Genomic DNA, 24,023 nt, shown 5'->3' with positions numbered 1-24,023 from the left:
CAGCTGGTTTTATGTGTGTGCAGCACAACACAGAACCGTAAAACAGGATCATTCCTTTCTTTAAGAGTAGCTCCGCCAGTTCAGATGCGATGAGCTCAGAAGATCGTTTAGCATATTCGGCCTGCAGCAAACACACTGGACCTCCTGATGGTGTGCAACGCATCAGTCAGCTCCGCTCACATGTAAAGCCCCTGCCAAATGCCGAGCGCATCCTGGTGAGAAAATCTGATGGAAACTTGAAAACATTCAAGAAATGTTACACTGCAGGAAAAGAATAATCATTGTCGTTGTCTGTGTTTCCTTTTTCCTGGTATATATTACAACACGAATACATCTGGGAACTAATATAGTTACAGCCTTTTAGGATAAATAGCAATGGTGCGGATTTAGGTACAATATGCAGCGTACAGAACTGTTACTGCTATTTGAGTGTCCATTGCGCACCAGTAAACAGGTTAATAATTGCAGGCAGATGATTGAGGAAATTACTTTAGGCTGCTTCTTCAGCTGCATTCGTTCTCTATTACTGAGTGTTTAATGTGAGTAGAGATGAATTCCAGGTTAATGGGCTCTTACCACAGCAAATGAATGATTTGTAAACTGATACAACAGGGAAATGTGACTGTCTGCAGGTCAGCGAGTTAGCAGCAGGAATTCAGCATCTTGCAGTGGGTCGCTTCACATTAACGGTGACCTCTCTAATTGTCACGCCATGGAGTTGCTTCCTGAATTTGAAGGATCATATACGTGTGCACATGTAAAATAACACGCCGTGTGATGCTTTGAGTTGATTCCATGCAGCGTGGGTGTCTGCTCTGCTGACACGAATTCACATGGGAGTTCAAGTGTTGCAACGCTGCACGGCACACGCACGCGTGACAATAACGCACGTCCACCCACGCTACTTGCACTCGCATCTCTATTTGTGTCACTCATCTCAACGTATCACTTTCCCATCCTCCAAATTCGCACTGTTTGCACTCATCCATCCCTTTTCTGGCAAACGCACTGACAAACAAATGCCTTCCCTCTGCCACCCTCTTTTGCTCATATCCTCCGTGCAGAAACAATCTCGCTGGATCTCTCTCAGCGTGGCTCCGCAGCCGAGGAAACCTTCCACACTTTTTATTTGCAATTCGCTTTAGTTTGGATACTGGCGGAGCGTCGCCCTGTTACCGTGAATTATCAGGTACAAGCTGCACGCGGGTACCAGGGACAGTGTTTGAGCGTGTGCACGCTCATATGCACATCAGAGAAGATTTGTCTGTCACACAGATTTGGCTAAGCGCTCTGATGTATTCCACTTCACAGGTTTGGAGTTTAGATCACGCAGACAGACACACAGGATATCTACTGTATTGTTTATCTGCGTCTCATTCAGTTTCCTCTTTGCTGCCTCTAATTCCATTTATCATTTTTCTCCATACAAGAGGCACGATCCCTCCAAAACTCCCCCATGTTTAATGCTTTTTCCTTTTTTTTCCATCTCACGGCTTTCCCATTTACTAAGCTACTGCCAGCTTTAATTTCCAACATTCTCGGCTCGGCAGAAGCGCTCATGATTACGTTCCATAACCATGTAACGTTCATCTCGGCCAGACGCATTTAAAAGGTTGGGTATGATTTGCCCTCTTTTTGTCTGCTGAACAGTGGAGCATGCACATTGGTGTCTCCCATTTGCAGAATTCGCCAAAGTGAGCGATCCGCTTGCATCATCTAGTGGCTGAACGCTAGTATTTCACAGTCACTGAAGTTAGTGGAGTCACACTGAGTGGTATTATTCCACACAGGATGGAGGAGAGAAGAGGTGTCAAGTCAGACATTTAGTTTAAAAGCCTCTGTTAAAAATGAGGTTGATGGTGTCAGGAGCTAAAATCACGGCACTTTGATCACAAAGATGAATGGTGATTTAATGAGTCATCCTTTCACAAAGAGGGCTGATGAAAGGAGATATAATGGAGAGGATCTGTGGGCCCGCGAGAGACAGGAAATTAAGGCTTTCAATCCAAAATTCTGAAAAATATTCACCCAAACAACGTCTGAAGATTACATCCTTGAACAATTCTTCATCCCTTTCTCTTCTCGTGTCGCTCTTTCTTGTCTTCTGTCTCATAGCCATAAACATTTATAAACTTGATATTTTTGTAAACAAGACGACTGACTTGAGTCAGTTAGTCGCAGATGAACAAGAATTATATCTCAGAGAGTGTAGGAGGACAGGGTGGATGGAGAGGTATTATATGAATCTGAATAGCTCTGAGCTCCATCTGTTGTGTACTATAGAGATGAGTCATTCCGCCTAGTACAGCACGGGTCAAAGCAGCCTGAAATCTTCAGCTTCATAGTCGCACACATACAAACACTGACCCACAAATAAACACGTCCACTAATACATGATTGAGTGAGTCTGCCATCGTGCATTTAGACTGTGTCTACAGTTTAGTCAAGCCTATTAAGCCTCAGCTGGTATCCGAGATTGGTTTTCAGACCACATCGATGCTTGGGACAAACATTCTGAAATGATAACACAACAATGATAATATGCAGTAATAAAAGAAAACTCAAACATTAAACTCCAAAATAAGTGTTGAAGGAGACTTACAGTCTTATGCTCATTTTTCAGCTCAAAATTCTTACTCGGGGAATCGAGTAGAGTTCAAAATGATCCTTTTTGTCCTTTACTGCATCTTGATCCAGCCCATTTATTCACACTTTGTCTGAAACTCTTCTGTTCAGTTTTATATCTATATTCACAACAACCACACCTCAAGGTGCGTTAATGTAAAGCGAACCTCAACGATCAGACAACCATGCATGAACAAGCCCTTGGCAACAGTGGGTGAACTATAGGTAAGAGTCAATGCAACGGTGGTGTATGAACACATAGAGTGAAACGAGTGAAGGAGAAATTCCCCAGCACCTGAAGGCTATTGCAGCTTAACCCCTGGAGGGTCTTGGGTCGATTTGTGGCTATTTTCAAATTTTGATTACCTGCCATTTGCACAGTGTTGAATGGAATATAGCGAAAGTCTGCAAAAAAAAGTTCGGTCACATTTACTGTTAAAATTTCAGTATGACTTCCGGAAATTAGCTTCAGTGGCTAAGCTATCGATAAACTTACACTATCGGACCTAGTGGTCGATTTGTGCCCCATTGAAACCCATTATAAACGCTATTTTTCACGGCAAAAAAATTACGGTCAAATCGATCGTGATCGGTAATGCTTCCGCTTGCAGTACTGGCCTTAGAGTTGTAATTTTTTTATTTGTCCACCGGGTGGCGCCCTTGCTCCACATTTGACCCGGGGCTGGAAAACAGCGGGCTGCTTAAAGAGACCTGCGGGGAATGAAGCGTCATTTCCGGCGTGCTGCAGCGGCTTCGCCCGCTGATCGGGCGGGACAATTTTCGGCCCCAGGACCGTTTTTTTTTTTTTTTTTAAATAAACGTTATTTAACAAACAATGAGTATACAACATACGAACAGATGAAGTATACAAAACAACAGAACATGAACACACAAAGCCAGGGGTAAAAGAAAAAGGTAACAATTATAAGAATACACGCAAAAATTCACATACATAAATTGTTTTGAGAGCCTTTTTGTTGGTGGAGTCTGATATTGATTGTATGTACATTTCCACATCCTTAAAATAATGACAGAAATATGGTGTTTTGTTAGTAAACTTACATTTATGGATATAAAATTTAGCTAAAAGTATTAACAAATTTATCATAAAAAAACATTTATCATGCTTCTTGGGGAACTTAAAGAAACAGAATAAAACATTTTCCCATCGTAAAGAAAACTCCCTTAAAATATGGACAATAACAAACCCGCTAAATTCCTTCCAGAATCTCTGTGTAAAAGAACAGTACCAAAAAAGATGTGTCACAGTTTCTGGATGATCCCCACAGAAAGTACAATTAGTATTTATGTCCCTTTTAAATTTTACCATGTAGTGACTGGCTGGATAACATTTATGTAGAATTTTAAATGAGACTTCTTTTACCTTATTTACAATCAAATATTTATGGGGGACCATCCAGACTGTCTTCCACTTGATATCTGGAACAAATCGGTTCCAATAAGATATTATATATGGGAGAGAGACGATATCTTCTTGGAATAAACTACGTATTCTCTTATTGCTATTACCAAGTTCCTGTGAAAAGCAGATTTTTCCTATTGGTGACTCAGCTGGACCAGAGAGAGTGACTGAGGTAGAGATCGAGCTGTCAGTGTTTTTATATAACATTAAAGTCCCTGAGGGTATGGCACCAAGCACCATTGAGAATTCCTGAACACTGATTGGAAAATTATATAGTGCAATAAAGTCGTTGTAAGTAAGTAGTTGTCCCTCTTTATTAACCAGCTGAGCCACCAATAGGATCCCATTTTGGATCCAAGTTTCCAGGAAAAGTGATTTATTTTTCTATAAAATATCTCTGTTGTTCCAGATGAGGTATTTGTGAGGTGAGAAGTTGTGTTTATAAATGAGGGTCCACGCTAAGAGGACCTGCTTATGGAAGGATGAAAGCTTTACAGGGAGTTTCTCAACATTGTAATTACAATTTAAAACAAAATTAAAGCCACCAAAACGAGAGAAAATATAATGTGGTATAAAGTTCCAGATAGAGGTAGGGTTTTTAAGAAAATGTTTAGCCCAATTAATTTTGAAAGTGTTATTTAAAGTAGAAAAGTCTAAGACGTTAAGCCCACCTGATTCGTACTTATTCATCACAACAGTTTTTCTAATATAATGCGTACGGTTTTTCCATATAAAATTAAAGAGCATACGGTCAATATCTTTACTAATTTTCTTATCCAGATGTAAGGAGAGAGCAGCATATGTTAATCGGGATAACCCTTCAGCTTTAGTAATTAACACTCTACCTTTCAAAGACAAGTCCCTTTGCAGCCACTGGTTGAACTTTTTTAGGGTTTTCTGTACAATTGGAGTGAAGTTTGAAGAGCATCTTGATTTTTGGTCTTTGGATATTAAGAGTCCCAAGTATGTGACTTCTTGTTTAACAGAGATATTACAGATAGTATTTGCAGGGCAGTCTTTAATTGCTAGTAACTCACACTTTTTAAGATTTAGGCATAAACCAGAGGCCTCAGAGAAATCACTAATCACAGTAAGGGCTGGAGGGATTTGGTTTGCATTCTTCAAGAAGAGTGTGGTGTCATCGGCTAACTGGCTGATGACGAGCTCCTTATCAGCTATGGTGATTCCTTGTACAACACTGTTTGAAATATTAGTTGCAAGAATTTGTGTACAAAGTAAAAATAAATATGGTGAAATAGGACATCCTTGGCGAATACCACGTTTCAGGTCAAATCTCGGGGTGGAGCCGTTAATCATTTTAATAGAACTATTGCCATTTGTGTATAAGGTTTTGACAGCTTTACAGAAAAACTTGCCAAAGCCAAATTTTTCCAAAGAGTGGAAAATAAATTGATGTTCAATTGTATCAAAAGCCTTATAAAAATCCAGGAAGAGAATGAAACTATTGTCAGGTATCAGATCAGAGTAATCAAGTAAATCCAAAACCAGTCTAATGTTATTAGAAATGTGTCTGTTTCTCATAAAGCCTGATTGTGTCTCATCAATAATTGTTTCCAAGACCTCTTTAATTCTGTTAGCAAGTATTAACCTTATAGTCATTATTAAGCAGGGAGATGGGTCTCCAATTATCAATAAAGAGTAAGTCTTTGTTTGGTTTTGGAATAAGTGTTATGAGACCTTGAGTAAGAGAAGGAGGGAGGATGTTGTTCTCTATACTTTCTGTAAAAACCTGCAGTAAAAATGGAGCCAGGAGATTAGAAAATGATTTATAAAACTCTGCAGTCAAACCATCTGTGCCGGGAGATTTATTGGCCTTAAGTGCAGAAATGGAATTACAAACTTCCTCCACAGTCAGAGGGCTGTCACAATAACTTCTATCTTCCACAACAATAGATTTTAGGTTTTTAATATTATTGAAAAATCCTGTTGAGACAGCCTCATTATATTTTGAGTCGTATAGTGTAGTATAGAATTCGGCACAGAAATGTGAAATTTCTCTAGGATTGTCAGAGACAATGCCATTAATATTTAGTTGATGAATAGAGTTTGTTTTTGATCTGTATTTTTCAAGTCTGAAAAAGTAAGCAGAATTTTGTTCGCCCTCCTCCAGCCACCTCTTCCTGGATCTTATGAAAGCACCCTCAGCCTTGCGTCGATATAAACCGTCCAATTTATTTTGAAGTTCTAGTAAACTTAATTTATCTTTCTCTGAGATTTCTTCTGGGGACTTCTGGTAATAAGAGGCAATTCTGCTTATTACTTCTTGTTCTTCAGCTTTCCTTAATTTAGCAATTTGACTCCCGTATCTTCTCAAGAATTTGCATGCTTCAAATTTAAAAAGTTCCCAATTGGTACAAAAGGACTTCTCTCTGTTAGCTTTGTTCCAATAATAAACAATTAAGTTATTAATCTGCATGTTAACCATTTTATCTTTTAGTAAAGAATTATTTAACTTCCAATAAGAGAATTTATGAGGTATAGTATCCAGTGTAAACATTTGGACGTTAATGTGAATTGCTCTATGATCAGTGAGGGGGGTGGCAAGTATATTAACGGTAATATTATCTTTATCAATACAGTCAGAAACAAGCCAAAAGTCAATACGTGATTGCCTGGATCCTGTCTTATTGCTCCAAGTAAAGAGTCTATCATCTGGAAATTTTTCTCTCCAAATATCCACAAGATTAAATTTTCCCATGAAATTTTTTTAAGTTTGCACTGTATGAAGACTGCTGCCCTGGAGGCCACCTATCAACCGTATTGTCTAAAGCAATGTTAAAGTCTCCACCAATTAAGAGGACTGAATTTGGGTATTTGGAGAGCCAGAAATTAATTCTTTCTTCTAAGGAGTCAAGTAATTTATCATTTTCAGTTTTATTATTGTAACCATATATATTTACTGCAATGAAAGTACTGTTATTGTGTCTGATTAGTGAGCAGAGGTAGTGTCCTAAGGTGTCACAGTCAGAGTGTAACACATCTCCAGAAAAAGAATTTTTAAGCGTGGCAACTCCAGCAGAACGCTCAGAGCCATGGGACAACCAGACTTCATTACCCCATTGTGATTTCCAAAAATTTGTATCAGCAGGTGTGGAATGACTCTCTTGGAAAAAGCAAAAATCTGTTTTAAATTGTTTGGCAAATAAAAACAAAGCTTTGCGTTTACATGTTTGTCTTAAACCCCTGGTATTAAGAGAAACAAATGAAAAAGACAAAGTTATTAGAAAAAAGAAAGAGAAAAAGTAAGTTCTAAACTTCCACAGCTAAGAATAGATCTATAGGATAAGGGGACCGGGTGCTGCACAATTTAGGTAGTAGAACAGTAAAAACCCTGAGTGACTAAGCTTACAAAAATACAGTTTTTAACTATCTACTATGGTTTAAATATAGCTTTTTATAGATAAACACACTCTTCAACACAAAATAAAATTTTAACCTGAGGGTGAAAATATCAAGTTCACCATGCAAACAAGCTCACAGAAATGTCATTTCGGAGACTGAATAAGCGTCTCTATGAAGGAGGGAAAACTTCTGATCCACTGATGAATCCTCGGCCTCCCACGAAATAAGCCGGCTTACCAGTGGCGGCTGGCCCATAGGGGGCGCTCGGGCTCCGCCCCCCCAAATGTGGAGGAGTAAAAATATATATTTTTAAAAAATTCATCAATGATAGTTTTACTATGTGTGTGCCCATATACAGCCAGGCGTATTTTAACATTTTCACCAGCTGACTCATTAAAGTTCAACCAACAAACGGTGTTTTTCTTCTTCTGGGGCGCTCGTCAAAGCGCCCTTGATATGCAGCGAAATAGCCTATCATTAAATGGTTGCCAGGGGAAAATAATAAATATCTGACCTATCAGCGTCGCTGAATTAAATGGTTTGGGGGCGCTTAAAATTGCGCCCCTGCAGAAAATGCGCGAAGATTTGCTGTTCTAGAATTTTACCTCAGTCAGTAGCCTAAGTGAGCTATAAGGTCAGAGAGAGACGATGGCAGCGGTATTGTTAACGGTTGAGGCACAGCCTCCCCCAAATTCGGTTAGATCGCTTCTAACCTACCCTTTTGCCAGAAGGACAATGGCAGAAAAACTGCAAGTTAAAGAGTTGGGACCTGACAAGCCCGAAATTCAACTAACCCAGGCAACGAAGGAGAAGTCAAAAGCATACAACAGGACTTTTTGTCGGAGTTGGTTCCAGCGCAAGTCGTGGCTGACAGGCTGTGGAACAGCTAATGCACTTTTTTGTTTCCCGTGCATACTGTTCAAAAGTGACAAGTGTGATTTGACGTGGACACAATCTGGACAAACCGACTTAAAGCACCTCTCCGAACGAATCAAGAAACATGAAAGCTCACGAGTTCATATGGACAACAGTGTAAAGCTAGCTGTGCTAGGGAAAACTAGCATAGCGGCGCAGCTAGATGATGGACATCGGATTGCTTTAAGAAGGCACAACGAAGAGGTAGATAAAAACCGTCATATTTTATCTAAAATCATCGATTGTATTAAGTTTTGTGGTGCTTTTGAGCTAGCAATGCGGGGACATGATGAAAGTGATTCCTCAGACAATCCAGGGATTTTTAGAGGTTTAGTCGACTTGATGGCATCAATTGATCACGACTTGAGGCAACACCTTGAAAATGCTACTGTATTTAAAGGCACCTCGAAAACAGTCCAGAACGAGATCCTGGATTGCATGTTGGCAGTTCTGAGAGAAAGGATCGTGGAAGAAGTAAAGGCAGCGAAGTTTTTAGCCATTCAAGCTGATGAAACCACTGACATTTCTACACACTGTCAGTTAGTCATGGTGCTAAGATACATTGACCAACGAAACCGTATTCAAGAGCGTTTTTTTGAATTGCCCCCCCTGAGATTTTTTTCAGGAGCCGCCACTGCGGCTTACCCTCCTTACGGGCTTTGTCTATCATCGGCCACAGTTTGTCACGACGTTCTCTGTCCTCCCTGGACAGATCTTCAGCGAACCTCAAATGATTGTCCTGCAGGTAGGAGGATGTTTTGGCTGCTTTCCATACAGCATCTCTGTAGATTCGGGAGGTGAACTGCACGATGATGCCTCTAGGTCTGGTGCTACCTTGTCGCTTGGCTCCGAGTCGGTGTACGGTGTCGATAACGTCAGGCAGCCTACGATTTTGTTCTGGCAGAACAGACTGGCATATCACAGTCACCTTTCCCCTTACGTCTTCTTTCTCAGCCTCCTTGACTCCATGTAGTCTGAGATTCCACCTCCTGGAATATCTTTCCAACTCAGATATTCTCTGTTGGCAGTTGTCCACTCGACCTTCCTCTTTAGTTACTTTTTTTTCCAAGTCGCAAACTTTCCCCTTCATATCTTTCATTTCCGCGCACACAAAATCAATCGTCTTTTTGAGACCCTCAATCTGGAGCGTATTCTCTTTCACCATGTTCGAGTTCTCTCTCACCATGCTCTCAATGTTATCAGACCTGGTGTTTATTAGTGCCGACAGACGAGAAATTATCTCATTTACATCAACTGGGTCAGAGCTGCTGCGTTCGTACATCACCTTCTTCGGAGCTGGCGATTGGAGAGGTGTAACAGGGAGAGGTGGGAACTCATCCATTTCTTCTTCGGCTAACTTGAGTGCCACCGTAGTGGCTGCGTAGTTATGGAAGCTATCCATTAGCACGTTGCTGGACGTAGCACTCTCCTCGTTAGCATTCTCAGGCGCTATCTTAGACTTGGAACTTTCCAGTCCCCTTTTCGCTCCTTTCTGATTCGGCATTCTGCTGCTTCTTGCCCTATGATTGCTGTATCTTCTCTTATTTAGTGAATTGTTAGTGTTAGCAGCATAAAGCTTAGGTTTTACCGTTGTTCACGAACTTTCTGTGCAGAACTCGGTAGAAAGCGTCTACTCACTCCGCCATCTTGGCACCCCCCCCCCGGACCGTTTGAGGTTGGATTTTTTTTTTTTTTAATCAACAGGAAATGACGTATTTGTTGTGACGTGGTACCGGATGTGTGTGTTGGAAAAAGGGGTCCGACGCAACATGCCCCGGTCATCGTCGCGAGTCAACCCGGGAGCATGCACCGATTCCGGCCTAGAGGAGGAGCATTTGCCGCCTGGAGACCATTTTCTGGTCCGGAAAAAAAAAAAAAGGCGATCGAAATGAAGGTTGGTGCCAATCTTTAGTCCATCTAAAGGCCTAATTATAATAACAATCAAATATTACTTCAAATGTTTTTTTTTTAAATATTTCGTTTTGTTTCGGGGGGCTAAAAAAAACGGTGCGCACATGTAATTAAACTGCGATTAAAAGGGTTAAAACCCCCGAAATATAATTAAAACTTTACATGGATAGTTCAGGGAGAAGTAGTTTTAAAAGATTGGCTAATTTAAAGTGGAATAAAATATTAATATATAAATTTTTTATAGCACTTTTTGGGCGTGGTCGATTTGTGGCTCTAGGTCCGATAGCGTATGCATTTTTCTAAGATCCTCCAGGGGTTAACTAAGGCAGGGTTCAGGGTTCACCTGATCCATAAAAAGCAAAATCTGAACATTTTCTTAAGAGTAAAGAGGGTGTCTGTCTCCCAAATCCAAACTGGGAGCTTGTTCCACAGGAGAAGCTCCTGAAAGCGGAAGTCACAAGTAAGCCTGAGAGTGAGGCGCTCCACTAGGACAATATAAAACACTATAGGTCCCATTTACTTTACCACTCCCAGATTAAAAGAAGAAAGAAAACCCACCTTAAAACTAAAAACACACACCTGATACATTGCTTCATATAGCTGCTATGACTGCTCTACAAAATCAAAGAGGAACTGCAAATGTGTACTTTATCGCTTTAACACTGATGCTGACAAGATCAGGTATGCCATTATAAAAATAAAAACGGACTAATCCTTACCTTAATATAATAGAAATATAATAAAAAATGGTACTACATGTAGTTTCCTTTATGTGCTCCCAACACTGAATAAACCAAATATCAAGCTATCAAAAAGTCAGACGCACATAGGCTCGCAAAGGTACTGTGTTCTCTGCCCCTGCTGTCAGACGTAGACCACATTAGGTAGCGTCCTCCAAAATTTACACCCAAAATTGTATTTCTGCAGAGGCGGAGGAGGAGGAGGATGTGAAGGCACTATTTCTCTATTCTGTCTCGTCATCACTTTCCTTCGTGAGACATCTGACTCAGTTAAACATGGATTACTTTTAATGAGGTGTGTGTGTGTGTGTGTGTGTGTGTGTGTGTGTGTGTGTGTGTGTGTCTTTCCCCCAACATGTATCCTCTTCAAAGCAATACACTGCTTGTAAAACAGTTTAAAGCATGTGTGTGTTCATGTGCATTGGTTGAAGTTGACAGCAGTTTAGATGCATGTGTGTGAGGGTACTTTCTAGATTGCGAGCTTGAGCTAAAGACAGAACAAAAGGCAGGAAAAACAGAGAAGTAATGGAAATGGAAATGTAGAGGCGGTGCCAGAAAATGTGTGAGGAAAATGTGATCTGTTTTCTTGTTTTAGCAGAGAGATGCAGAGCAGGGATACAGTGCTTACAGCTTTTCCCTCACACCTACCGCACGTTGTGAAAAAGAGGTGTGATTATGGCATTTTGTCGGGTAAGAGAGTAAAAGGGGAACCACACAGAGGAGATATGGCAAGACGAGACAAAGAGACACTGAAACAGCAAGAAACATTAAGCAAAGTTCAAAGCGGAGCACTCTGCTGTCTTGTTTTTGTCTGTGCGACTGAAAAATACAACATGCATATCAGATGGAATAACATCCATTTCTCACAGCTGCGAGCTGTAACTTACCTTTCAAAGCTTTTTAGAGATGTTCATACAAACGATACAACATCCTGTGCCTCTCAACATATCAAGACTATACTTGCACTTTTGTGTACAAGTAGATTAATGCACACACATCTCTAAAATACATGCATTTGAAGGTCAGGCATTCATTTCCTCGCGTTAAGTAGATTCGAGCCTTTGTGACTCTTGGTGTGATTGTGGAGAGCAAGTCCACTTATCCAATAGGGCGTCTATGCTATGCATCAGACAAGTATGCATGTCAGAGACTCACTAAACAAACAAGCCAGGTTGTGTCTCTGTGTTGCAGTAGTATTGTTATCGTTTCATATGCAAGACATTAGCAGTGATGTCCGTTTATGAGAAAAACGCAATAGTTCCAAGTGGTGCTGGGGTTTGTTTTTTAGCAGAAAAGTCTTGTCGTTCAGCTGATTAACCCTTCTCTCCAGCGGTTGCTTGCCACAAACCTTAGCCATTTTGCATTTGCTGTTTCATTTACTGACTACATGAGCTTAAAGTGATGTAAATCATACGCAGTATAAAGGAAAAGATGATCTCTGGGAAGGGCTACTTTTTCCTTACTAGCCACAGTGTTGGGTTTAATGCATCCCAAAATAACATGTTACTTTAATCACGTTACATTTTTAAGTAATGTAACAAATTACATCAATAAATAGATTTATTACATTATAGTTAGAATTATGTTGCTCGCTATGTTACTCAGGTTGTTCAGTTATCTGCACAATGGGTGGACAGAAAGAGAAAAGCATGAAACATGCCTTTTTCTACTAACGCACTTGGTGATATTGTTCATGTGGAGGGAGAAGGAAAATGTTGGAGCAGTCTGCAACGTTTGTGGATTGGAGATATGGACATTCCTTTTATTTTAATACAAAAAATGAAAATAATGCAATGATAAAGTGTAAACTACTTCTACGATAAAAACTACAGCATAACGTAACACTGACCCTTTGCAGGCGTGTAGCATGCTAGCAAAAAGCCCGCAAAGAACCCACGATCACAGGGTGCCACCCCAGCCCAGCAGCCAGAGGCTGATCTTCAGCTGCTAACAAGTTCAACTGCTAACTTCATATCTGACATGTTCTTAAAGCTGTTAGCTTTAAAATTTAAAATTAAGAGCGACTAATACTTCCTGCTGCAGTAATTTTAGGCAGCATGGCTAATATATATATATATATATATATATATATATATACATATATTCTGAAGCTTCTTCAGTCGTCTACGTGGAGGAGCTGGGGAGGAGGTGGGTTGCAAAGCAGCTTGTAGATGTGCAGCGACAGTGGGCAGGCTGAAGCAGGTTACAGTAAATAGTATGCTCTATTTACCAGCTGAGTCATCATCTGTGGCCTAACATTGAGGTCACCCCCTGGTATTGCAGCTGAGCTTCCCCTCACCAAGGGGAAACCCTGGAGCTGCCGATAGACTCGACGTTATTACTCTGCGTTGTTTTTATGGTAAACTTGAATTTTTCTACAGAATTCTTTGAAAAACCATAAAATCCTAGAACAATTCTTCAAGCACATACTATATGTACCACACTTACTATATCTGTTCTATATTTTTATTTCTTATGAAATCTGTAACGATGTAGAAAGGTCTTGGGGTGATAATATGCTGTTTATCTTGTCTGTCAGGTGTCTTCAGGCCAGGCTGCTAATCCATTTTAATATCCCCCTTGGTCTCAGCTGACAGTGAACACTTCTGAAGTGAACCAAAACTAAACGGAAGTAATCATTGCCAATTTTCTTTGCCCTAAAAGCCACCCGCCTGCCCTAATTTAACTGCCACATTTAATATCCGTCTGCCAGGAGGTGGCAAGTGAAGATAGAGTGATGGGAGCTGATTAGTAAGGCCGTTTGACGGGGATGGATTAAAGTTTGGCAGATTAGGAGCGCAAGGACATCGGTGTCCGTGGTATTATTCACATACGTAACCTGCAATGTTTGATTTTTCCTCAAAGTACTGCCTCCATTCGTTTTTCCTTATCTCTCTGTTTTTGTATTGATTTACTTCTACCCACGTACTTCTCCAGTACAAACAAAAGCCTGATCTTCTATATTGCCTTTGATTAGTCAGGGGAACAGGATGCCTTTATTTTTTATTCATGCACGCACACCATGCAGACATGCCTGTCAGGAGCCGGCATATGTGAACATTCAAAGTTTGATTTTGTACTCAGTCCTAAATCAGACCTCATTTAACTACACGAGCCTCTGATTAGTAAGATTTACCTCATTGACCCAGTTACAAGGAATCAGGGCTGTATGTTAGCATTGCCACTGACATAAACATCGAAGATTCACAAACGTGCAACCAGACCTCGACAGATCTAAGTAACAGAGCTGCATGCTGAACATGGAACGACCTGATCTGAAAGCAGAGATAAAACATTTGTCTTTAGACTGGCACAGTATGTATTTGTAGGCTGTTGGTCCCACTGCTTCTGTTTGACACTTATTACAATTTTGATGTTTTTCTTCACATGTATACAGTTTTGTCTCATAGTTAAAGGGCCATGGTCTGTTTTCCTGTCTCAGCAGCAGCACCTTGTTGTTCAAGATCAAAGAAGAAGACTTGCAATAAGACAAGAAAGATTTTCTTGAATCTTGAATCGTTGAATCTTTTGGTGTTTTTCCGTATGTTGACTGTTACTCAAAGGTCAGACTGTGTAATACTGAGAGAAACCTCAAAAAGCCCCAAAATTACATCTCAGACTTTGCTATAATGCATAGCACCACATATGGAGAAAACCAAACACAGCATATGAGCACAAATACCTCACACCAACTGTCAGCATGGTGTTGGAGAGGTAATAAACTTGACTTTAGTCACAGGACCTGACAGCTTGTAGTCACTGAGTTGACCGTTTGTGTAAAAAAATATTCTAGAGTCAAATGTGAGGCCATCTGTCTAACAGTTAAAGCTTAGCTGAAACTGGGTCATGCAACAGGACAACGATCCCAAGCACACCTGCAAATCTCCAGCAGGATGCCTGAAAAAAACTGTTGCAATGCTCCAGTTAAAGTCCAGAGCTCAACCTGACTGAACTGAGGCATCTTTGTAAAGAGTGCATTCAAACTCCTCTGCAATGACGTCATTAAGAAACATTCAGTTCAATTCAATTCAATAAAACTTTATCGATCCTGAAGGTTGACCCCGAAGGAAATTGGGTTAAGGCTGCCGACCTTTGCCAGCACCGTCTTACCCTTCCGACCATACATACATTACACAGCATCACGTGGGGTAGACAGGTCAGAGAGGTATAACCATAACATATGACTTCAAATATTAGTGAATCAAGGTGTGACGCTGCAGTCCTGTGGAAATGTTCCTTTTCACGTGACTGTCTGTGTTTTTTTCCTCCTTAAACCTCAACAATTCAGATGGTTTCAGACAAAATGAAGTGTGCACTGTATATATTTCACAGATGTGTGGGACAATGTTATCAAATGGATGAGAACTGCATCCATAACAAAGCCACCACTGGTTTGTTACTGTTGCACTTTCATTCTTATCTCTTTGTATTTCGACTCAGGTGCACACACATAGACGTCTATTTGCATAAGCGCAAACACAATCAGTCTAATTCTGCTTTTCGTATTTGACTGTTTTTTGTTCTGTTAACTGAAAGTTGAGATGTTTTTGTAAAAGACTATTTTAATGGAATTGGTGAAACAAAAAGTAAACACTAAGAGGGGGAAATTATTCATATTAGACAATCAGAAAATGGTCTTCCTTCTTGTTTTGCATGTGTGCTGGTCCCCGAGCTTGTGTGCACACTTTTCCCATCTTCCCATGGCTCATAAAATGGGTTGTATTCCATCAAAGGCAGCTCGCACAACAAGCTTATTCCCTAATTGGTGCTTGAGCTTTTAAATTGCCTGTGTTTGCTCACTTCCAAGCAGTCCCCAAAATGCTAATGTGAAAAATTCAGCCTTTTAAAGAACAAAAATATTGTCAAAGTTCTGCATTAAGCATGTCTCCCTCTCTCACTGCTTTCCTATTTCCTTTGCAAGCAGATAACCCACTCTGTCTGAGAGGAAATAACATTTAATGGGGAGTAATTGATTCATATATTTGCATAATACAGAAATTTCATTCAATAAACTTTTGCTATAATCTGCTGGATGTGTATTTTTCTCATTTACACAAATAAAACTCTATTACAATCTTAATCATAGTCAGTGGCAGCTCTCGAGTCTGTTGGGGACCCAGGCAAACAAAATCACAGAAGGCCAGCATTCGTCACCAGTGTTGGTCAAGTTACTTGAAAAAGGTAATCAGTAACTAATTACTGATTACTTCCCCCAAAAAGTAATCCCGTTATTTTACTGATTACTTATTTTCAAACGTAATTAATTACTTAGTTACTTAGTTACTTTTTAAAAACACGATTTACAACCTGAATAGGTGATAAAGTGATAGATCTTTCAGCCCAATTCTACTTTTTCTGCATAATCCATCATACAAAATGTAATCAAATGGAAAAGTCTCTTTTTAAAACTTGTTTTATTGATTTTAATCTTTTAACTTTATGCATCAAGCAAAAATTTTATTATATGCACCATTCTCTGACTGGAAGAAATTAGTTTAGCATTTAAACCTATTTTCTGCACATTCCAGCACATAAAATAAAATATTTTGTGTGTTTACACTCACTCTTTCAAATAGATGCAAGCAAAACACAGCAGAAAATAAATAAAGTCAAAGACTCAGCGGTCCTGTTGCTCTATTTTCACCTGTAAAGCAGGAGTGGGGTAGGCGGAGGTTTACCCTGGTGCAGGTGTGCCGCGGTCAGTGGAAGAATCCGCGAGTTTCTCTGAGTTTCCCATTACGTCATAGCTACTCGGTGCTTGTTGGAAGTTTAGGGGTTTTTTTCGCTGTAAAAAGAAGTTTTCTTCTCACGCACAGCGGACACTAATGTTTTTGTCACTTTTTATGGAACCAAACTCAAAGTAAGATCAGTACTTCCACGCTTTAAACGCTGCAGCTGATACTCTCTCCTGCACTTTGTTGATCTGCACACAGCTGTTGTCACGAACGTCGCACTCGCTTACGTCACTGTCATGAGACATTCTTGCAAAATATCACGGTTTTAGTAACGCAGTAACGCAGCGTTCCTACGGGAAAGTAACGGTAATCTAATTACCGTTTTCACAATAGTAATCCCTTACTTTACTCGTTACTTGAAAAAAGTAATCGGATTACAGTAACACGTACTGCCCATCTCTGTTCGTCGCAACCTTATAAATTTATGTCATAAATAATCTCATGCCAAAAAATAAATAAAAAGCAGTTGCATAAAACGACAGGTAAAACATTCATCCTGAGCCCAAGTTTATGTCAGTAACTGTGCCCTACTGTTAGTTGACTGCCACTGTCCCAAAAGTGACTCTTGGCCGTGCACATTAACACGGTCAGCAGAGCTGGCCACAGTGGGCTGCTCTGTTAGCCAAGTTAACTAATGTTACACACCAAGGTACACAAAAGGAGGAAGGACTTCCATTTGGACATGAAATTTGTTGTTCTGCTTAAAAGGAGTAAAAGCAATGTGGCTTCTAAGGTTGACAAATCACGTTTTTGTCATGATTTTTTCAGTAAATTTCCCAGAAAGACCATCTGGCCTAAAGCTGCATCACTACTGGACTTAACTCAGCTTCATTATCTTGCATTATTCACTTTAGGAGATCTGTACTAGTTCTCGGGTCAGTGTTTCAATCTGAACTCTGGGATCAGGGTGGATGCTGTCTATTTGTCTCTAAGGTTTGTGTCTCATTTCAAAAGAATGACAACAAAATGTTAGAAGGAATCCAGAAGCCTAGGTGGAAATATAAATCTTTCTCTAATGATCAGGTGAAATAAATATGATTTTTAGATTTTCCCTCAATTATTCCATATTATCATTTGATGCTGGGATGCTCTTTAAACTCTTATTTACTTAATGATGTTGTGTCCTCCTTTGCTGGGAACCAGCTGGAGAATTAGGTCCACCGGCTTTTCATCTCAGTGTATCCAAATTCTAAAATAATGTTGTAAAGTCTCCATCTGTAGATAGATAGAAACGCAGTATAAAAAGTAAGGAAATGTGTGTTTGGTTGATTATTTCTTTGTTATAAAAATGCTTCTGGGCAATAAATCTTATACCGTTGGAAAGCCTGTTGACTTCACCTTAAATGATGCTACAATTGTGGGTTGAGCAGCAAAGTTCAGCCCAAAGATAAAGATATCTGATGATAATGATGCATTTTTCTCCAATGCCACAGACTAAGTAGGGAAATTAAGTCAATAATAGTCATATTATTACAACACGTCATCCTTTGATATAACCGTACTTGCTATGAAACATAAAACTCTTGTAGCTGCATTTGTAGCTCAAATATTTACACTCCTGCTCATGCATTGTGCATGTGATGCAGAAAGACTACAGCCTCTCTAGAAGGGCGGTATGGGAATGTGGGAACGCATTACTGCTTTGTGCCTTTGCCTGCTGCCGCAGAAGAAAAAAAATCTCCCAGTTCAGCTTTTTTCATTCCCTTAATCCCTAATCTCATTACCGTAAACATGTGACATCACCATCTCTGTATCTTATGCACACGGCTATTTTTAATAATATTATGAATAAAAGTTCTTTGGAATGACTTTTGTGGGGTTTTTTTATTTGATTTTGGCGTTATTAACCTTCTTTTGATTTTGTTAAGCTCTGGAGAAACGACAGTTAATTAGTGACACAGTTCCCTTCTTTCTGTATATTCAGGTAACTCACCTTCAGAGGAGTCCGAGGAGCGCGACAAGGAGCGCGACAAGGAGCCCCGGACGCTGACCTACCCTGCGTACATTGCCAGTCTGCTGGACAGTGGAGCAAAGCGCATGGCAGCCGGAGTCCGCATGGACTGCAGCAGCCAAGGCCAGTGCCCACGGTCCTGCCACCTCTGCCACATGAGCCCAAGGGCAGCACAAGGGCGGCAGCAGTCTGAGCCGGTGCTGCTGCAGATTACCAAGGCTACACCTATTTATGAGCTGGTATCCAACAATGAGACCTACCAGGTGTGTACAGTGTTTTGGGTGTTTGGTCTTTAATATTTAAACTACACAAATTTATTCTTCACACCCTCTAAATTGAAGGCGGTGCCTTCTTGAAATCCATTCCCTGTGCAGCATCGAAGAACACATTTATTATGCAGTGTCCTTGTGATCCTAAAGGCTTCATTAGGAAACAGGTTATGGAAACAGAAATCCTCAGAAAGAAGCATTTCCCTTCCAGGATGTCACGCCTTTCTTTGCTTGAAGCATCCTGTGCCATAAACTGCCTTATTTGACTCCATCAATACTGTACATCAATAGTGCTTCTACTGCTCCAGCAGGGTCAATACAGTGCTACTCCTGCAGTGTCAGGCCTTTATCCTTAAGCTCAGTCAGACAGCTGCTGTTATTGAAAGAGTCTGCTTAGAGTCTGCTACAGCTTGACTGTGCAGGTATGTGTGCAGAAAAGTTCAACTGTAAAAGTACTTTTTAACTCTTCCCTGTAGTTACCAATATTGCCTTTACTCTAGTGCTATGCAATATTGCAGATTTTGGTATTGATCCAATATCAAGTAAATACTGGGCCGGTATTGCCAATACTTTTAACCCATAAAGGCTGCTTATGTAGGGGAGAGCAGTGTGTGAGATAACGAGTTAACAAAACATACCTTTCAGCTTAAAACTGGGTTTTTTGTGACCTGTATAATAAATATTCCTGTCTCTGCAGGACTTCAGGTCAGCTTCTGTTGTTCACATACCCTGATGCTATAAATAATATGGACGTGACAATCAACACAAAAAGATTCAGACGTTTTTCATAGTGCATGGTTGAGATGCTTTTTTTAATTACCAAAAAATGATTAACACATGCTGAACGTGCAGAATGAAAAGAATTCTATTGTGCTAGTATTAATCTGACACCATTAAGAGCATTGCACCAATATTTACATCTACCCACCTCCACCATTTTTACTCTGAAAGTTTTATGAGCCTTTCAGGTTTTCCACATTTTCTACAGCATTCTGGTAACGTGCGTAATACCAGTTTTTTATGTAATGTTAAAATGTGAAACATTGTCCCTGCCTGGGTTCTATATCCCCAACACTGTGAGACGTCTGGAGGTCTGACAGGGGTTCGGCTGTCTTTTGATAAAATCTCATTAAGTAGTAGCCACTCCAGTCCACCGTTCCTAAAAGCACAGAGTTCTGTGTCCATGTTATCCTCCTGTAAGGTTCCTCCTCACCAGTGAACACTGGCTTCTTGATTTCCTGTCTGACCGAAGCCTGTTTGTCTCTGATTGTTCATGTTTGACTTTGCGCCCCCATGAAGAGTGTTGGGGCTTTGAACCTTGTGTCTCACTGAATATTGACAGCTCTGTCAGCCACATGGATCGGTTTGCACTCTCTCATTTATTGTGGCACATTATATAAACAGGTGCTTGCTTTTCCTAATGTCCAGTGAATTCAGTTCATCACAGAGGGGCATGATTGTAGGGGAGGAAATTAATAAAACACTCTTAAATTCTGTTTCTGATCGCGCGGATTTGTCTGCCGATTGGTGTGGGGGAGGGGGGGGGGGATAGCAGAATTTTTTCTTAAGAGGAGTGTGGAAAATTTAAAAACGAATCACTTTGACCTGATCTGAATGTTGAATAAATGCAGGTTCAAAATTCTTATTTCATTGTTTTTGGTGCCTTAGAGGTGGAGGGATAAATTGAGGTTCCGCTGAGAGTACTCTGGATAGCTCTCTCTCTTTGTCAGCCTATAAACCAGAAAATACTGTCAACAATCACAAAAAGTTTTCTGTAACTCGGGCAGTGAATGATATACAAACCACCCCCTCAGAATGCAGACAGAATAAAAGTGAAAAACTGTGCGTTACTGAAGTAGAAACAGGTGCATCGAACTGAAAAGTCTTTAAATTTATGTAGAACAAAATGTTGCATGTTTATTGGGATCTAATAGATATAACCTGATTACTTTTTTATGCAGTGTTTTATGTTTTTGTTTTTTTTTTACATGTTTTTATGTTTTACCTCATTAGACAAACACCAATTTGCAATAATTTGCAATGTCCAGTGGAGAAAGTGTAGTAAATTAAATAACTTAATGCATATTTGATACATTTTATTGTATTGGTTAAAGACACCCACTTAGGTAATCAAATTTGCCTACAAATTGACCATTGCATGGAAAAAGAAACACACAGGGGTTTTTAACTTACAGTTCCTGGTATAAAAATCGTGAAGTAGAAAAGTTTATGTGAGAAAACAGCTGTAAAAATACAGGTGTTCATGTGTGTTTATCTCTGCCCTCTCGCTGTTTCTTATCGTAGGCTCTTCAGGAGGCAATGATGAGCATGCTGTGGTGCTCAGGCAAAGGCGATGTTATCGATGACTGGTGTCGATGTGATTCCAGCGCTTTTGGCACAGACGGACTGCCCACCTGCGCCCCGCTTCCTCAGCCCATGTTAGTAAAACCTGTATTCTTCCCCTTTCATGGATTGTGGTAAATACAATCAATTGTTTCACAGGCAGAAATTGTTCTCCTGCTTCAGCGGATTTGTGTGCATGCAGTGTTTTATTGCAACATTCCTGTGGTCAGCGCGTTTGTTCTCCGGCTCGGTTTGGGTGCTCTAATCAATCCGCTGAGCTGCCATTCATCGATTTCTTGGCATAAAACTTGTGTGCACAATGTTTTCAGTGACATAACTACAGAAGAGAGCAGCAGAGTCAGTCAGACATTAGCGGATAAATGACTATATTTTCTGTTGACAGAGGTGTTTGTGACAGTGCAGAGCATGTTTTCAGTTGGATTGCAGTTGACAGAACAAGAAGGATAATGTTAGCTGTCAATTACAGTAATGAGGCCAGTGTGCTGAAAACATCTTACAGTAAGTGGTGCGCTTGTATATCTCTGTCATTCTGTTGCCAGGCTTAAACTGTCTTACGCCTACGAACCCAGCAGCTCATTGGTCATCATGGAGTGGAACCACACGGAGCCCCCAATCGGTGTGAGGATTGTTGATTATCTCATCAGCCAGGAGAAGGTGACAGAGAGAACCGACCACTCTAAAGTTGAGACAGGTGCGTCAGTCGAACACAACATATGTCAAGAGTTTGACCATGAATGGCAAAGCCTGCGAGATGGGAAATTGCACAACGTGCTGTGGTGCTAGTTAGCAAACACCTTTAGGTAACATGAATCACATTCATCCTAATATTCCCTGCTTTACTTTTATAGATGGCTTAATGGTTCAATGGTTTATATAGCACATTTAATTACAACAGGAGCGTTGACCAAAGTGTTGTACAAGAATACAACATACATAATAAAATAACTTAGAGTATTGATAGCAAACACCAAATATGAATTAACAAATAACTCTCATGCTGTATTAAAAGCCAGTAAATAAAAATGCGTTTTAAGATAAGATTTAAAAAGATTGACAGTGGGAGCCTGTCTGATGTACAGGGGTAAATTATTCCACAGCTTAGGCGCTACGACTGCAAATGCTCGATCGCCTCTATGAACCAGCCTCGACTTTGGTACAGCTAAAAGCAAAAGATCACTTGATCTGAGAGATCTAAAGGGGGTATAAGTCTGCAAGAGGTCAGACAAATACCCGGGAGCCTGTCCATTCAGGGCTTTGTAGGTCAACAATAAAATGTTAAAGTTAATTCTGAAGCGGACAGGGAGCCAATGAAGAGAGGCGAGCACCGGGGAAATGTGTTCACATCCTTTAGTACGTGTCAGAAGACGAGCTTCAGCATTCTGGACCAACTGCAGCCTTGCCAGGCAGGTCTGGCTGACTCCAGCATATAAGGAGTTACAATAGCCCAGCTGGGATATAATGAAAGCATGAATCGCCCGTTCGAAGTTTTTAAAAGATAAAAATGATCTCACCTTCGATAAAAGCCTCAGTTTGAAGAAAGACCGCTGTACGCCTGAGCTAATTTGTAGATACAAAGGTTTACCACCCCGCAGGTGAACTAATAGTACACTGCAGTGAAAATGTATTTGGCACCTTCCTGAAAGTTAACCTGAGTAAATACAAAATGCAGTATTTAAATGAGGATTTGCCTTGTGCTAAATCATGAATTAATATTTTTTGGAAAGCTGAATTTATCGTCACTTGCCGAACAAACTGAAGTAAACTAAAAGAATCCAAAAACCACCAGATCACCACAGTCTAAAGCAGTGGTTCTCAAACTTGTCACATCGTTCCCCACATGGCAGGAAGAAGTATTTTCACGCCCCATCTAAAGGAAACAACGACAGTAAAGCCGAGCTGCAACTTTCTTTAGATAATAAACTAATTCACAATGAATCCTTCAGTAATTTTTGTTTAAAACAAACAACTTTCATTTCAAACAACTATTTGTGACTTTTGTTACTAGACTGCTGCATTAGTCTGCACCACCTCTTCAAAAAAAGCAACAAGTTAAACAGAATGTGAACATTATAAAGTTCTGTCTTAGTCTTATTTTAAAAAAAAGAAATCCAGAAACTTGTGAACAGAGATGAAAAATAAATAATTTAGTGAGAGTTTAATGCGTTTCACTCTTAGTGGCTGCAGTCAGCCTAGTTTGACTGCGGCGCCGCTACAGGGGATTTGGACGGACCTGAGCGGCATCCGCAATCATGCCAAAGTAGGTATCCCCGACAGAATTTGTTTCCTTGCGCCGGGAGCATTCGCTGGGCAGGCAGAGCGGGTCCAGTTGGCGCCGCCTCCATTGCAACCAGCTAGACGTGGAAGTAATGGACTGTTTTAGTGAAAAATGAATGTTACTGTTACTAATTACTGTTCAGTTTGTGGGTGACAACAGAAAATGATACATTTATTGTTCTGACGTGTTATTGGACAGGATTATTTCAATAAAGCAAGGAGATTTTGACTGATAATTATTTGTATTCTTCTGTAACTGTACAGAGCTAAAACCTCCAAAATGTCAGGAGTAGTGGGTCATTATAAGAAGTGTTTGTGAACTAAAAATCACGAATGTGGGATGTTGTTTGTCCGTGACTTGGACAGCCCAGTGTTTGCTCCCGACGCAGGGGAAACAAATTCCGTCGGGGGTACCTACCTTGGCACTTCTCCGTACACTTCTTTATTGCAGCT

At 40.3% G+C, this 24,023-nt stretch overlaps 1 protein-coding gene across 2 annotated transcripts in view; it reads left to right on the top strand.

Annotated features, from left to right (window-relative positions):
- Window positions 1-24,023, top strand: part of astn1 (astrotactin 1) — a 518,487-nt gene that overhangs the window by 444,202 nt on the left and 50,262 nt on the right. For both annotated transcript variants that reach the window (XM_080907209.1, XM_080907208.1), the window contains exons 18-20: window positions 18,637-18,926; window positions 21,237-21,370; window positions 21,836-21,987. In XM_080907209.1, coding sequence (XP_080763335.1) covers window positions 18,637-18,926; window positions 21,237-21,370; window positions 21,836-21,987 — 576 coding nt within the window. The remainder of the gene's footprint in view (window positions 1-18,636; window positions 18,927-21,236; window positions 21,371-21,835; window positions 21,988-24,023) is intronic.

Source organism: Rhamphochromis sp. 'chilingali' (assembly GCF_963969265.1).
Source record: "Rhamphochromis sp. 'chilingali' genome assembly, chromosome: 16".
Lineage (NCBI taxonomy): Eukaryota > Metazoa > Chordata > Actinopteri > Cichliformes > Cichlidae > Rhamphochromis > Rhamphochromis sp. 'chilingali'.
The sequence above is the reverse complement of the archived record's forward strand: the minus strand, read 5'-3'. Positions and strand labels throughout refer to the sequence as shown.